Genomic DNA, 16,250 nt, shown 5'->3' with positions numbered 1-16,250 from the left:
ACCACATGGTTCCGGGCACACAGTGCATGGACGTTTGAGAACTGCCCTTTTCAGCCCTTTCCTAGGGCAGCAGCAGAAGGCGCAATGGAAAAGAGCAGTTTTCTGACTGTCTGCATGGCAGTTGCATTGTAATCGGGCAGGTGGAACATCCGACATACAGTCGGTCGGACACCTGCCTGAAATGATGACCGCCATCGTAATGAGGCTCTATGTGAGCACTGCCGGCTAGCTACAGCCTCTCCCTATTAAAAGGCAAGAAGTGGCAGTGTGGAACACTTGTTCTTTGATGGTGGTAGCCAGGAAAAATCTGTTTGCCTATGGTAGAGTCTGAACGAGAAGTGTGTGAAGTTTTCGAGGCTCTTGATTGTCTCAGTTTTTGCATAGATTGTGCAGTTTAATGAATTACCTTTGCCCAAGGAAAAGGTAAACTTTTAAGGGTAACTTGTAAGCTTAGCTTTTTAAAGTTGTTCAGTGTACAGTGGAAAAGGTTAGAATAATATTTCCCTACACGCTTTTTGCAGAGTTCTATGCAGAATAACACTGCACAGAAAAATAATCAAATTCTGCTATCTATATTTTATGCAGAACAAATATGTTGCTCTTAAATATGGATGTGTCATGATTCTTATGTTCAAGTGTTAAAACTAAACATTCACAGCACAGGTCCTGGGAAGTTGTAAAAGTTTCTTTAAACCTTTCTTAAGGTTGCAGAAATCTTTGACCCTTTTCACACTTCTAATCTGATAGTGAACTCATTTTTGTGATTACTCTTTCTACCTAAAGAGTTAAGCAAAAGTTTTAAAAAATGACTTTATCCAGTTCCTGTGTTTCAGATAGAACTCACATTTCTATTTAGGTGAAGTTCAGGTGCAGCGACAGACTCATCCAATATGATGACAAACTCATCCAAATAATGACAGATGAAGGGAAGGAGGATGGAGACCCAAGAACACTGCATTTCTCGGCTTGTTGAAGGGCCTATATTAAGACGAGAACAACACCCTAAAATACTCAAACAGCATTTGACATACCATGCGGTATTAAACCTAATGAAAAAGTTACTCAACTTTGATAATGCCTTTTCTGGTAGACACTCTATCTAACCCCATATTCATCACCATGTGAATTTCCTTGGACGTTAGACTGGATCCAGAAGGTTTTAATGACAATTCCCTTGTGTACTTGTAGGAGGCCTTGTGCGGTACTGCGTCGGATCCATCCTGCTCTAGATGTGACGTTGGGGCTACTATATCCTCACCACCTCGGTGTGCTGACATCAGTTTGTTTCTGATCTCTGTTTGTGCCACTGCACAAGGAGCCTACAGAAACCAGAATATGCTAGTTTGCCCAACTTTACTCCTGGAATCTTATTAATGGGCTGTATGAATCCATTCTACAGAACAAGGAGGAGGGTGTCTTGGTGGGGAATCTGCCGTTTGACACGTTTAGTTGGAGAAAAGGCTTTACCGAAGATAAGTAACTTGAAGTTCTGATAGAGACTTGTTACTTCATATTCCTCACCTTGTGAATAGATACTAAAGAAGCACCTCCATACATTGGTTGGTCTGTGGAATGACTCAGAGAATGAAATCCTGCAGGACAGATCAGGCGAAGTGTCCTTCAGGCGAAGTGTCCATAGCAGCCTGACAGATGTCCAAGACTGGCAAACCAGCACTGTGGAATGAGCATGCTGGGGGCAGTTTCTTGGCTAGCCCATATCAGAGCTTTATACGTAAGACAATCCATAGGGAGATTGTTCTCTTTTGTACTGCTTTTCCCTTTTTGGCTCCAGAGAAGTCCGCAAAAAGTTAATTATCCAATCAATGATCTCTAGTCCAGTTGATGTAAAAACTGAGGGCTCTCTTCGGATCAGGATGGTGGTGGCGCTCCTCTCCCTAGCAAGGAATGATAGCAGGCTATGGATTGACCTTTGTGGAAGAGCATGACTACCTGTGGCAAGAAAGCTGTTTTTGTCTGAAGAGCAAGTTTGTCCAGAAAGAAAGATGTGTATGACTGCTGCACAGAAAAGACCTTGAGTTTTCTCACTCACCGAGCAGAGGTGATAGTGATAAGGAACACTGGGCCATATTATCAAGAAAGAGCGATACATTATCGTCGCTTTTATCAGCAGGTAACTGCCTCTAAAGCGGCAATAATGGGCTTGATAATATGCCCTTGTGAATTTCCATAGAAGCCCAGGTTAACACCAGAACCTGGGCTTCTAAGGGAATTCACAAGGGCATATTATCAAGCCCATTATCACCGCTTTAGCGGCAGTTTCCTGCCGATAAAAGCGGCGATAATGTATCGCCCTTTCTTGATAATATGGCCCAATGTTTTAATGATTAGCAGACATAGAGAGTAGCTGTGTAACAGTTCAAAAGGAGTGTACATCAAGTAGGTGGAAACCAAACTGAGGTGCCATTGTAGTATCAGAAAAGGTATTTGTAGCAATATGTTGACAAGACCCTTCAAAAAACGTATCACAACAGGTGATCTGACAAAGGCAAAGCTGATTGGGTAACCATGGGAAAGCTGAAAGATAACACTTAACTAGTGACAGAGAAAACCATAATATGCCAGGAAACCTAGCCTAAAGAGTCTAAATGTCACAGGTGGAACACCAGTCAACAAACCTGTTGTGATAATACAGTTAAGTGGAAGCCTGGCTGCCAGGATGACACAAACTACTTTGGAAAAAAAATCAAAATCCATCAACTGTCACTGCTCAGTCTCCTCACATGGAGTTGTAGGCTTTTCATGCTTGCCCTGCTGTTGTGACAGGAGGTCCTCGTGAAGTGGCAGTCGAATAGGAGAATCTATGCTCATAGCCAGAATTTGCATGCTCTCCTCAGCCCATCTGGAGCTACTAAAATGACTTCGACCCGGTCTTTTTCCATCTTTTTGGATACGCTTGGCAGGAGAGGTAGTGGTGATAAGGCATACAGGAGTACTGAGCCCCAGTTCGGGTGGAAGGCGCCTCTGAGGGAGAACCATACTGGGAGCTCCAACTAAATAAGGTTGGACACTGTGTGATCTTTGAAGGACAAACAGATTGAGCCAAGGTTCTCCCCAATTTTGGAAGATACACTGTGCCACTTCCAAGTGGAGCTGCCATTCGTGATCTGCCAGGCTACTTCGGCTCAGTTCATCCACCCTTATGCTTATAGATCCTCTCAAGTGCAAGCAATCTGGGGGATGCCCGGCTCTTGCAGCTCACAGATGTAGAACTTCCTGGCACATGACCCATTACCCCATGCTGCACTACTCGTTGCAGTACCAAATGGCGGTCCTGTTGTCAATGAGAAGGTGTGTCCTTTCCCCCTGGTCCAAAGCAACACCTTAAGTGGCAAGCAAATGATTTGCCACTCCTACAAGTTGATATAGACTCAGGTCTTGACCTCTCTTAGATGACCTTGCCAAACTAAAAACGATGCATCCGTCACAAACGTTGGTACTGGGTAGGGTCAGGAGAGGTGTCTGCCACCAATAGCGCGCAAGCAGCCACCACGGCAGTCTCCTCCAACACCTGGATGGAATCTGAAAGGTTCCCATGGTGATGTGCCTCTGAGATTTCAGATCCCACTGCAGAGCCAGCATGCATGTGCCACCTGGCATGGCCACAAGCAGGATTCAGGAGACCAAGAAGCCTGAGACCCGCTGATAGAGAGAACCATGTCAACGGGTGAAACATATGGATCATAGCCTGAATGTCCTGGACTCTTGAGGTAGAGGGAAGACTTGGAAGAGCACCATATTCAGGAAATGTGAAGGGGAGCCATTGTCAAAGAGTCAGGTGTCACTTCTGCATGTTAATAGAAATGCCCTATTATGTCAACAAGTTGGAGACTGTCTGGAGGTGGTTTATGACTGTTTGAGGCTAGACCACCTTCGGCAAACAGTTCTTGAGGTATGGGAAGATTGGTATTCCCAACCTCCGAGATGCACTGCTAAGGTCAAAGGGGACACTGAGAATATAAAGTGTTCTTGGCATATTTGAAACTGCAGGTAACACCTGGGGGATGTGGAAAAGGGTACTTTGCAGAACTAATGCCATGATCCAGACTTCTGCATCCAGGGCAGACAGAACTTTGGGCCAGGATTAAGATTTTGAACTCGTTCCTCTGAAGGAAGAACTTCCTCGGAAGATGATCTAGGAAGGGGTGAAGACACCAGGAAATAATTGGAATAACAGCCAGTCCCGATCTCTGATGCCACCACCCTCTCTATAGCTCTCATGGCCAAGAGAGTCTGGACTTTACCTTTAAGTATGGATATGTGGACCTCCGGAAGGTTTTGTGGTGTGGGTGGCTTATTCAGGGGATGTGACAGGAAGGTTAGAGAGTAACTGTGTTCCACAAGTTGAAGCATTCATTGATCAGAGGGTAGGTGCAAGGTGATGCAACTACACACTGGGTAATTGTGTGCTGCTGACATATGATGGTGACATAAAGTGGTTTCGCAGCAGCAGGAGGGGCTTGTGGTTTGGGTAGGTCACTTTAAATGAAACCGAGTCCTTTGAGAGTGTTCCCCCGGCGTTTTCTGGTTTGCAAACTTCCGGCTGCATTCGTATCGTTTAATCCTTTCGTGAAGAGAACTCCTTGGCCTTGAGCTCTGAACGAATGCTGAACCCGATTCTGGTTAAAACAGCCTGTTTGCCTGATGCACCGGGAACCTAATCCTCAAGGACTTGAACCTCAAATGTATATGAAACCTGCCCGGACCATTGATCACGTGTTCCGACACGCACGGAGACATCATCCACGCCTCGAGTACCCGCCCTCTTGGATACTTGTATCCTTATTCGATTATTTTTCCGGACGCACTAACCAATTGTAGCTGTCCTCGACGTTTAAGACCAGCGTCTTGGACGCCAAACTACGACTTTCAGGAACCATATGATCTGTCTGAACTAATCTCTGTGCCTCTTGAAATTCTGAGATTGTTGCCATTGTCCCCTTCCCTTCTATTGTATGCCCTGATGAAGGTGTGGCCCTAGATCTGGCCGAACACTGAAACACGCGTTGGCGCCTCAAGTCTGTCCCGGCATTTTGTCATCTATTCTCGATCTCATCTGGAGACCCTGCGGGACCTGATATATTAACAACTGGCATTTGAAGTGTGATGTATATTGGATGCATGAGGAATGTGTGAGTAGGTGTGAATTGGATTGGATACGATTGATTGAAGGGATGTGTGGGATATGGACGTAATCAGTTGACTGTGTATTATGCTAATGTAATTATTCTTTGTCATCTTCTATATATGTAAACATTTGAATAAATATGGAATGTTTTTTATCAACTAATCTGTTTAGGAAGTTATATTTATTTTCTGGTCTAAGTGAGCTTATTACTGATAAACTCAATTCTGGGACTCTATCTGAGCCCATATCTATATCATTTGGGGCAGATTGTTTCTTATATTGAATTGTTCACTGCCTCCGAGGGCCTGGACGCTGGAAGCCTGCTCCACTGCCTTTAACTTGTAAATATTGGAAGTCCTGTTGTTGGTTTTGAGACACATTCTGTCATTGCCTCTGTAGGCATTGCCTCCCGAAGCCTCTAAAGGAGCAAAACGGTTACAGAAACTACTGCATAGGTGGAGCAAACCAAAAGAGAGTGTACAGTGGCTTTGGAATCCTTAAAACGTTCAAGGGCTGAGTCTGACTTGTCTTTGAAGAGACAGGTCCCATTGAGGGCATGTCCATAAGAGACTACTAAATGTCACTCAAGAATCTGGTGGATTCAATCTAAGCTTGGTGACTAGGCATCATGCTAGTCCCGACTGCTCTACCCAGGCAATCAGTAGTTTTCAAGCCCGATCGGATGGCGAGACTAGTGGCGTCTTGGCCATCCTGGATGATGTGTTGGAGATTTGGCCATACATCATCTGTAACTGTGGCCAAGTTGTCTGCACTATGTCTCATAATGCAAGGATGCACTTCCCCAGGAGGCATCTTGTAATGACGAACCTAAGGGCAAGGCTGGCAGAGGGGAACATCTGTTTGGCAAATGCCTCCATCATGAGCTGGTGGGGTAGTCTAAACACATTCAGATGACTGGTGGAGGTCTCTACCACCAAGCATTCTGGTCATGGGTGTTGAAGGAGGCTGGCCTGTGTTGCCAATGAATTTGCCTATTGACTAAAGGGCAAGATCTTGGTTTTGCTCAGTGTGTTCATAAGGGCATCATTTAATGGTAATGGAGACTTCTGATTTAGTCTGTCCCGGGTGACACACTTCTGTTAATGCATTAGTTTCGACTTCAGAGGTGGCCAAGGTAAAGTCTAACACCTCAGCTGCTCTCCTTCCTACTGGCAAATGAGGCAGACTCATCAGTGGCATATTGGGAAGAGGAGAGTGGAAGCCAGTGTCAGGGGATACGTCATAAACACTTGACTCGTGTCCATCCAAAAAAAGTTTTCTTCATCGTACATTTGACTGGCATCATCATTCTCTCCAAATTATTTGATGTTATGGTGGATGTGATTCTAGGTCGGAATGAGCATAAATGTGAGGTCAGTGAGACGTCGATGGAGGCTGCTCAGGGTTTGCCTCAGATTCCGGGAAGACTATTGGCTCCCTCTCTGGCATTCGTGGCGTTGATGCCAATGTTCACACTGAGTGCTGCGGCATAGGAGGTGGCACCACAGAAGGGATCAGTATTGAGCCTGAAGTTGGGCATCCTCAGAACGGGGCAGAGTTACACAGTCAGCATGGGGCCAGACCCACAAGCAGTAAACAACTGGAGAAACCTCAGAACCTTGGGGCCTGCCGGTGTGCAATAGGGATCCGGTGCGGTATTAAAATGTGCTCCAAAGACTATTTGAATTTGAAAATCTGAGGCAGCATCGCCCGAAAAGTTGGTCAGATAGGCTAGAAGTCAGAATCAGTTCTGGAGTGGGAGACCAAGCTTGCAACCTCACGGTACCAGGGGCGTCATGTGACTCCAAATGATGGGTAGCTGTGTTTGGACTTTTTGTATTTTTTTGCTTTTGTTTCAGTTACCTGAAGATCTCGACTTGGACGATGATCTGTCACAAGATCGGCCCGAGGAGTGAGAGTGGGTCCACGCTCTCAATTTCGACCAGGACTTGGCCTTCTTCAACTAGCATTGCTGCCCTGCGAAGTGAAGCTAAGCTTAGCAGCCGCAAATGGCCTTAGCATTCATCTTGGCACACTGATCACATGAGGCTGGGAAGTGTTTAGAGCCCAGGCTTCTGAGACAGACCTTGTGGGAGTATGTCACTAACATCTATTTGTGGCAAGCCCCACTTGACTTAAACCCTGTGGTGTTAGGATGTGACATAATCCTAGTACACTGGAATTTTGTCAAGTCTGAAGACTTGAGGGAGTGTGCTTCGGATACACTTTGGAAGGCACAGAAATAAAGGAGCTGTTGTTAGCGCATGGATATAGTGACAATGATGTCAAATCCAGCATGGGCAGACTGGGCACCCACCTACCGGGTGCAAGGAAGTTGCTATGGAAATCTGGTGGATCCAGTTTAATGCCTGGGAAATTTCACTAGGTGAGGAATCTGCAGTTGGAGTCTCTATCAGAAAGACCTGTTTCAGAGAGTTTGCCTGTGTATGTGACTGATGACTATCTGAGATGATAGTGCCCACTTGCTTCATGAATCTGTACAGAGTGATATGGGCGATACAGTTTGCCCTAATGAAGGGGCGCAATCTAGCAAATTGTGCAGGCAATTAGTCCCAAAATAACAGATACCAAAGGTTATTTTTGTGTTTAAACCTTAACAAAGTAATTTGATTGTTTGTAGTGCTATCCCAGATGGGTAAAATAACTATGATAGGAAGCTGAGTCTATTTGGTCTAGGAACACCAGGCTTTACAAAACTGGAAAAGTTATCAAGGTTGTTTTTATCTGGCTTAGTCTTTAGCTCTGTACTCATTAATTGAATATGACAAAACACAGGAAATAAAACGTAAAACCCAAACAGACTAGGAGATGCTAATTGGATGGGTCTGAACTTTACTCAAAAGGGACACTCCATATCACATTTGTACTGAAAACAAAAAGAAAACGGCAAAAAACATTATAAATGAAACAGTTTGGTGCCCACTTACACCTAAAATGATGCACTAATTGTAGCTTTGTGTTTTATCATTTAATGTTAGTTGATTGTTAGTCAAAAGCATATTCTTGCTGCAAGATTTTCTAAAATGGTCTGTTAAAATATCAAAATACCTGTATCCCAGGGAAGGAAAGCTAAAAGAAAAATAAAAGCAATAATGAATGTCAAAGATAAGTCAGTGAGTTCTTATTCTCCCTTGTTTCTGAAGATTTGAAAACAAATTTTTAACTCAAGTTTCTCAATATAAAAAATATATATATATATATTTCGAGGCTGAGCCACATTCTTGTCAGGAAAACCCTAAAAGCCAATGTACCAAGCATGGCCTATTATAAGAACAGCTTTTGTGTAATTTGAGATGTTCCAAATTCAATACCCAGTATTTAACAGATTTTGTATATATTTTGCCAGGACATGAGGTGGAATCGATTAATGTTACAATCAATTAATCAAAGACATTAATACACTTCTTCACAAACATGAATTATATTTTCGCTTTTTAGCAATTTACCACCAAGTGGAAGCAGGTGGTAAGTAGATGTATCCACATTGTTTTACTGGTATCATTGGTAATATGTAACTGATGTAAGTTTGCAACTATGTGGAACCTTATGTAAAGCGCTCTGATACCTTCGGGTCTAGCCAGCGCTATATAAAACTCTTTAAATAATGAAAGAAAGAAAGAAAGAAAGAAAGAAAGAAAGAAAGAAAGAAAGAAAGAAAGAAAGAAAGAAAGAAAGAAAGAAATGAATATAAAAGGAGAGAAAGAATGCATTTTACTTTTCACAATGGTAGCCCTGAGAGTGAGCCTGAGGAGGATTTACCTTTGTGCAGCCTAATCATGAACAAAGAAAAGTATTTATTTTTCAATGCGTTAAACTTTTAGAACTATCAGAGAGAGAAAATTACGGAAATGATACATTCAGTAGGCATGTTGTACTGGATTTATTAGATGACTATAGATGATTTAAAAGCCATTTTAGATTAAAAAAAAACTCAGCAAAGTCAGGAAATATCTGCCCAAATACAGAAAATGTACTCAATACATTTTCTGGCCTTGGGTAGCTTTTCGAGGATAATAGCTGTAACAATGGGATTTTTCAAAGTGCTTTTTCTTGTATTTTACCGAATTTTGTAGTTACTTTCTTACCCAAAATTCATATGTACATTTCTTATCCAAACAACCCACATTATTTATTTATTTGCAGGAACGCTGTAGTTTGATTTTACAGAATAGCAACAAATCAGGATGCATTAATGAAACTGATGTATTAATATGTCTTCAATCAGACCATGAATTTTTGAATGGAACTGCAAAAGTCAACAAATGTTTAAAATCCACGTAGTTTGTAATTCTGAATGCCTGATCACAGACCCTGTTGTAACTTACTCAGGCAATCGTTATGATTCATTTATGTTATGCCGTTGTAGTTTTCATGAACGTTTCAATCACACAAAAGGTGATGGAGGAATGCTTGTCCACTGCGCCACTCTAGACAAAGACCTGCCTTACACAAATCAGAACTGAACCTGCTCTTCAAGGGAACAATCCATCAGAAACTGCCAGATGAGACCCCCTCCAGAAGGGAACATAAGTAACGCCAGACTGATTTTGGCTTTCTAAGATGTCATCAGTCAAGGTATAGCTTCAACCCTATGGCATAGTAAGCAAAGGGACCCACGTCTGAGCACAACCTTGGTCACCAAGATTTTAACATCCATCCCACAAAAGGTGATGGGAGGAATGTTTGCAAAAAGTCTAATCTAGTAGTATTCCAGCCTATTGTTTTAGACCCACTGTGCAACTCTAGGTAAAGGCCCAAATTATGCAAATCGGAACTGATCCTGCTCCTATTAGGAAAAGTCTATCCCGAACTGCCAGTTGAGGCAAATCCAGAATGGAAAATTAGCACCCCAACTGATTTCGGCCTTATTAGGCATCATTAGTGAGGTATAGATTGGATGGTATGGCACAGTGCACTGTGAACAAGGGGCCCACTTCTGGGCATCTAACCACTGGAAATCCCTCGAATAGCATTTCAACTCATAATTTCTCACTCACTCCGCCACTAGACAAAGAATCAGTACTGACCCTGCTCTTTATGGGAACAGTCAATCCTAACTGCAAGATGAGGCCACCCCCCAGAAGGGGACACTTGCAACCCCATACTGGTTTCGGTCTTATTAGTTCACGTTAGTGAGCTACAACATGGATCCTATGGCTTTGCCTCTTTAGAATCATGATCACTACTTTATTTGGGATAAATAGGTGAATTTATTCCCTTGATGTAACAAATAATTAATTCTCAGTCTATGGACATACGCAAAGTGGCTTTGCTGCTTTTAAGGAGTTTATTTTGAGTGCTCGACTTAATATCTAGCAGAGGGCTTGAATCATACTCCAGTCCAGGTTTTGAGTATACTATTTTGTTGTACATCAGAACATTGCTATATAAGTAGCTTGTATTAACCCCAGGAATAGCTCTCAGTTGTACTGACTGGACACTACATAGAAAAGACACATTTAGGAGTTTTAGGTAAAAAATTTCTTAGAAGTGAAAGACATGTTTTGCATTTATTTTTAAATGTACGTGGTCATACGTATTTTATAGAAACTGCTGCTAAATAGTTTTGTATATTCTCTATGTTTTTTGTTTCTAAAGTACAAATGGAGCTTCAAGATGGTGGGTTACGGATTGAGAAAGACACCTGTACTGCCGAAACGTGTCTCTGTGTCCCTGCGCCCGGGGCAACCTGACAAAATAAGCAGGTTTGATTACCCTGATTTCGAGTGTTGGCTTTCATTCTATTATTGGAGTTTGAATTTTTGGGCGATATATTAGCCCTTGCAGTTGCACTGTGTTTGAGAGCCACCAGTGGTTAGGCAGCACACCACCATTTCTGCATTTTCTGCATTTCTACATTTTCGCAGCTCTGTGGCGCCTACTGGAGGTACCTGGTGGGCTATTTGGCCCCCAGGGACCCTCAGGATTCAAGGGGAATTAATCCCCTAACTTAAAACCTGCCAGGAGGTGCGTGTTTGCACAGTGGTGAAGGGAGGGGGCGGGACTGATGTGACATGTGTGTACTTATCCATTCCCTCCGCTAAACCCCAAGCACTTATAAATGCAACATGCACTCTCCTTGCAGTACTCTAATCATCCAGTCAGTACCCATGCACTCATGCATTGACCCATGCACTAACTCATGCACAGCTACAATACACTGAGCACTACCCATGCAGTCCAGCCATTGCCCTGTCAGTACCCATGCACTCCTTCAATCACCCAGCCAGCACCATGTACTTATCTAATCACTCCACCAAAACCCAAGAACTTATACATTTCCCATGCACTCTCCTTGCAGTACTCTAATCATCCAGTCAGTACCCATGCACTTATGCAATGACCCAGGTACTAACACATTCACTGCTACAATCCCCTGTGCAATACCCATGCAGACCTCTATCCACCCACACAGTACTGATTCACTACTGCAATTACCCAGGTAGTATCCATGCACTCCAGAAATCCCTCTGTCACTACCCATGCACTCCGCCAATCACCCAGCCAGCAGTGTGTACTAATCCAATCACTCTGCCAAAATCCAAGCAGTTACAAAATCACCATGCAGTGTCATTTCAGCACTCTAATCATCCAGTCACTACCCATGTACTCATGCAATGACCCAGTCATAACACAATGCAATCCATTGAGGACTACCTATGCAGTCCAGTAATCTCCCTGGTACTACCTATGCAGTCTTCCACTCACCCAGCCAGTCGTATGTCCTTATCCAATCACTGCGTCAAAACTCAAGCACTTATAAATTCACCATGCACTCTCCTCACAGTACTCTAATCATCCAGTCACTACCCATGTAGTCATGCAATGATCCAGACACTAACACGTGCACTGCTACAATCCCTGTGTACTACCCATGCATTCCTCTAACCACCTACACACTTCTCACTCGCTCCTTCAATTCCCCTGGTAGTACCCATGCAGTCCCGCAATCACTCTGTCCCTCCCCGTGCACTCCTGCAGTCACTCAGCCGCTACTATGTACTAATCCAAACACTCTGCCAATACCCAAGCACTTATAAATTCACTCAGGCACTCTCCTTGCAGTATTCCAATCTTTCAGTCAGTAGCTATGTACTTATGAAATGATTCAGGCACTAACTGATCACACTGTTACAATCCCATATGCCCTATCCATACAGTCCTGTAACCACTTACACACTTCTCATTTGCTCCTTCAATTCCCCAGGTAGTACCCATGCAGTCTACAATCACACTGTCACTACCTGTGCACTCCTCCAGTCACCCAGCCACTACCATGTACTAATCCAAACACTCTTCCAATACCCAAGCACTTATAAATTCCCCACACACTCTTCTTGCAGTACTCTAAATATCCACGTAGTACCCATGTACTCATACAATGACCCAGACACTAACACATGCACTTCTGCACTACCTTGAGGACTACCTATGCAGTCCAGTAATCTCCCTGGTACTACCTATGCAGTTGTCCAATCACCCAGCCAATCCTATGTGCTTATCCAATCATTGCGCCAAAACCCAAGCACATATAAAATCACCATGCACTCTCCTAGTAGCACTCTAATCATCCAGTCACTACTCATGTATTCATGCTATGACCCAGGCATTAACTCATGTGAAATACAGAGGAGGTCATGCTAATCACAGGGGTTCCCCAACGCATGATGTTCCCTAGTGTATGTAGGTGTTTTCACTGGATTCTAAGTGTCTTTAGCATTGCACTGGCTCTAGGCCTGGTTAGTCAGAGTCAGTTAACACCAGTTGGGGCACAGGAGGACTTTCTGCTCCTCTGTTGGTTCTTTCTGAACATCTCTTCTTTTTCCTGCACTTTTCTTCGTCTTTCTGGACTTCTGTTGCCTCTTTCTGCGTTTGTCTTGCTTCTTTTTGCACTTTTCTTCCTCTTTCTTCAAATGTCCTACCTTTGTAGGCATAGTTAGAAATTAGCATTTAAAAACCTTAGAAACTCACAGAAAAAACATAGGTTTCAGGGACATTATAGTTAGAAATAAACATTTAAAAAACGTTTGAAATTCACTGAAAAAATCATAGGTTTCAGGGACGTTATAGTTAGAATTTAGCATTTAAAAAACCTTAGGAAATCACTGAAAAAACCATAGGTTTTAGGGATGTTATAGTTAGCTGGAGATTTCACTCGTACAAAACCATAGAAATTCGGCCGTTATAGTTAGTAGACCTAACTATAACTCGAGCTCCCGCAATGCACTGCTGATGACGTCAAATATTACATCACTCATGACATGCTCAGTGACATCACTGATCATCCATGTGATCATCTGATGGACTTCCTCATACCCTAATAAAACCACATAGACACACACTGCCACTCACCCAGAGTTACTCATACACCTGGTTAGTCATGCAAAGAAACTATCACACACCCATGTCCTTGCTTACACAGTTATACACACACCACAACACTTATTTATACCTATACTAACACATACTCTCTTAAACAATCACTCGTATAAACACACATGCCTCCATACTCTTGCAATCACTCACTCTCATATATAGTAATTTATATACTACAACACTCACATATACTGCTTTAAACATATGTAGTTATTCACTCATGCACCACTGGGACATCTATTCACTCACCAACACACCCATACACACACTCACCCATCCATACAGCTGTTTCCATATGCACTTTTGAACCCATACACCCAGTGAAACAACCACTCACATATCTATGCACAGAGTCACACACACACCCACCCACCCACAAAGACACTCAGGCACCCATACAGTTACTCAGACAACCAATAAATAACCCATATAGACAGTCATGTAGCTACTCACCAAGCCATTCAGCCGCTTACACACCAATTAACAGACTAATAAAGACATTCACACAGTTTAGTCACTAATCCATGCATTCAGTAAAACACATTTAATCACTCACTTATAGTCAGTCACACACCTACTAAATCATCTATTCAGACACTCATACACCCACTTCAATACACTTTGGCATATATATATAACACATATTTTTATACTTTACAGAAACACACATTCACTGAATGATGTCATCAGTGATGTCATCAGGGATGTAATTGAGCATGCCAAGAGTGATGTAATATGTGACATCATCAGCAGTGCATTGCGGGGGCACGAGTTATAGTTAGGCCTACTAACTATAACGGCTGAATTTCTATGGTTTTGTACGAGAAAAATGTCCAACTAACTATAACGTCACTGAAACCTAAGGTTTTTTCAGTGTATTTCCAAGGTTTTTTAAATGCTAACTTCCAACTATAACGTGCCTGAAACCTATAGTTTTTTCAATGAATATATATATATATATATATTGCGCTAATAAACCGGACTTGGTTTATACCTGCTGCGAGTGCCGTCTTGTTGCTTTCTGCTGCCGGTCCCCGGTAGCAGAGTTGCGGAGCTTTAAATATATATGTATATATATATATATATATATATATATATATATATATATATATATATATATATATATATATATATATATATATATATATATTATCTGTGCCAATCCCCGTGAGTTAACAAGGAGAGGAACACCAACGAGACTCCAGGGGAAATTGCAAACAAATCCATTTATTTTCAGCATTTATGCAGACGCGTTTCGTTTTATCCAAACTCTATCAATGCTGCCGAAGTTTTTACACAAGTGAGTCTCCCGCCCTAGTTTTAAGTCAGTTGTCCTGCTACGATTGGACAGGACACTTGTCTTCACAGCAATGTCCGTATTTGCGATGACGTTGGTAGTTGCAAAGATTATGCAACCTGGAAACAAAGAGATATGATTGGAGGAGATAGTTTTCATAAATTTTTCAAAGGAAATGCCCACCCATTTCTCTCTTCTTGAATCTTCTATTCATTTTTGGATCATTATATGTAGCTGTCCTGTGCTTCTAGTAAAGAACTGGTTAGGGATTTTTTTGGTAATTTTTCATCATCTGAAATGACAACCAGAGGCAGTGACCAGCAGAGGAGCAGGAGGAACAACAGTAAGACTTTGGTGATGATGGCCTGCATCGAAAAGGCAATGAACTGCCTGCGATTTTTTTACAATCCAACTGGAGACTTCAAGACTGTACGTTTAAACAAAATAGAATCCACTCAGAAGGTGGTAGTGATCCCTAAAGTGATGGGGAGCACACAGTGTTGTTTAAATACCCCTCATACACCAACAGGTCCCTTGGTGTCATGCTTCATCACCGGGGCCTTCGCACCCCTCTACGGGATGCGGCGTGCTGCGACTCACGGATACGTAGGAGCACTGATAGTGAACTATGTGTTTGTGTGTGTGAAAGGGAGTGTGAGTGGTGAGGTGAAAAGAGTGAAGGTTAAAAAATACCTGGCTCGTAGGAAAAAATATTTATTATGTCCTCGGCTGGTATTGTTAAAAAGGTGCAAGGTGAGGTTGACAAATATACGTATTAGGGTATATCAACCTCTATAAAATGCGTCAACATGTTTCGGAGTCCAGCGACTCCTTCTTCAGGACGAGGATATGCACGATTATCCTCACCTTACTCACATGGATATGGAATGTAAAAGTGTATTTTACCAAAAAACACTAGGTGAAATGTACCTATAGGTATAGAAATGCAGATAAGCTCTGTTGTGCCCAATTGGCGTTTGAAGAATCTGCAGGGTGAAAAACATAATAAACATCACAGTCGGACGTCCAGGAACAGGACATTTTTTTTCCAGTTATGTGAGGGTAAAAATTGAACCGAAAATAAGGTTCAAGGACCCTGTGGAATAAAACATTAAAAAAGACACACAGTAGACAAAGACATACACTCAGTGGAAACACGCCAAGACATCTTTCCCAACATTGACTGTGGAGGAAGGAAAAGGATTAGATAATAGTGGCTTACTTATGGATCAAGGTTGTCTGACCTCATGAGCCTAAGCGTGGTATTGGGGGTTCCTTCCTCACTGCTCAATATAGCAACCTATAGGATGTTAAAGGTAGGTTTTAGGGTCATACAGTTGTACTGGGAGAAATCGGTGGCCCTTGTTTTTAAACAACCCAACTCAAGGTTATTGCACAGTCTAGTAGACT

General features: G+C 42.5%; 1 protein-coding gene across 2 annotated transcripts in view; it reads right to left on the bottom strand.

The window, feature by feature from the left end:
* WDR17 (WD repeat domain 17) overlaps positions 1–16,250 on the bottom strand; it is a 790,164-nt gene that overhangs the window by 209,048 nt on the left and 564,866 nt on the right. The window contains exon 23 of one of the 2 annotated variants that reach the window (XM_086962451.1): positions 8,216–8,236. The exons of the other annotated variant lie outside the window; for it this stretch is intronic. Within the exon in view, the coding sequence (XP_086818577.1) occupies positions 8,216–8,236 (21 nt within the window). The remainder of the gene's footprint in view (positions 1–8,215; positions 8,237–16,250) is intronic. 2 annotated transcript variants of the gene reach the window in all.

This window comes from Lissotriton vulgaris, chromosome 3_1 (genome assembly GCF_964263255.1).
Source record: "Lissotriton vulgaris chromosome 3_1, aLisVul1.2, whole genome shotgun sequence".
Taxonomy (NCBI): Eukaryota; Metazoa; Chordata; class Amphibia; order Caudata; family Salamandridae; genus Lissotriton; species Lissotriton vulgaris.
This window is presented reverse-complemented; position numbering and strand designations above follow the sequence as displayed.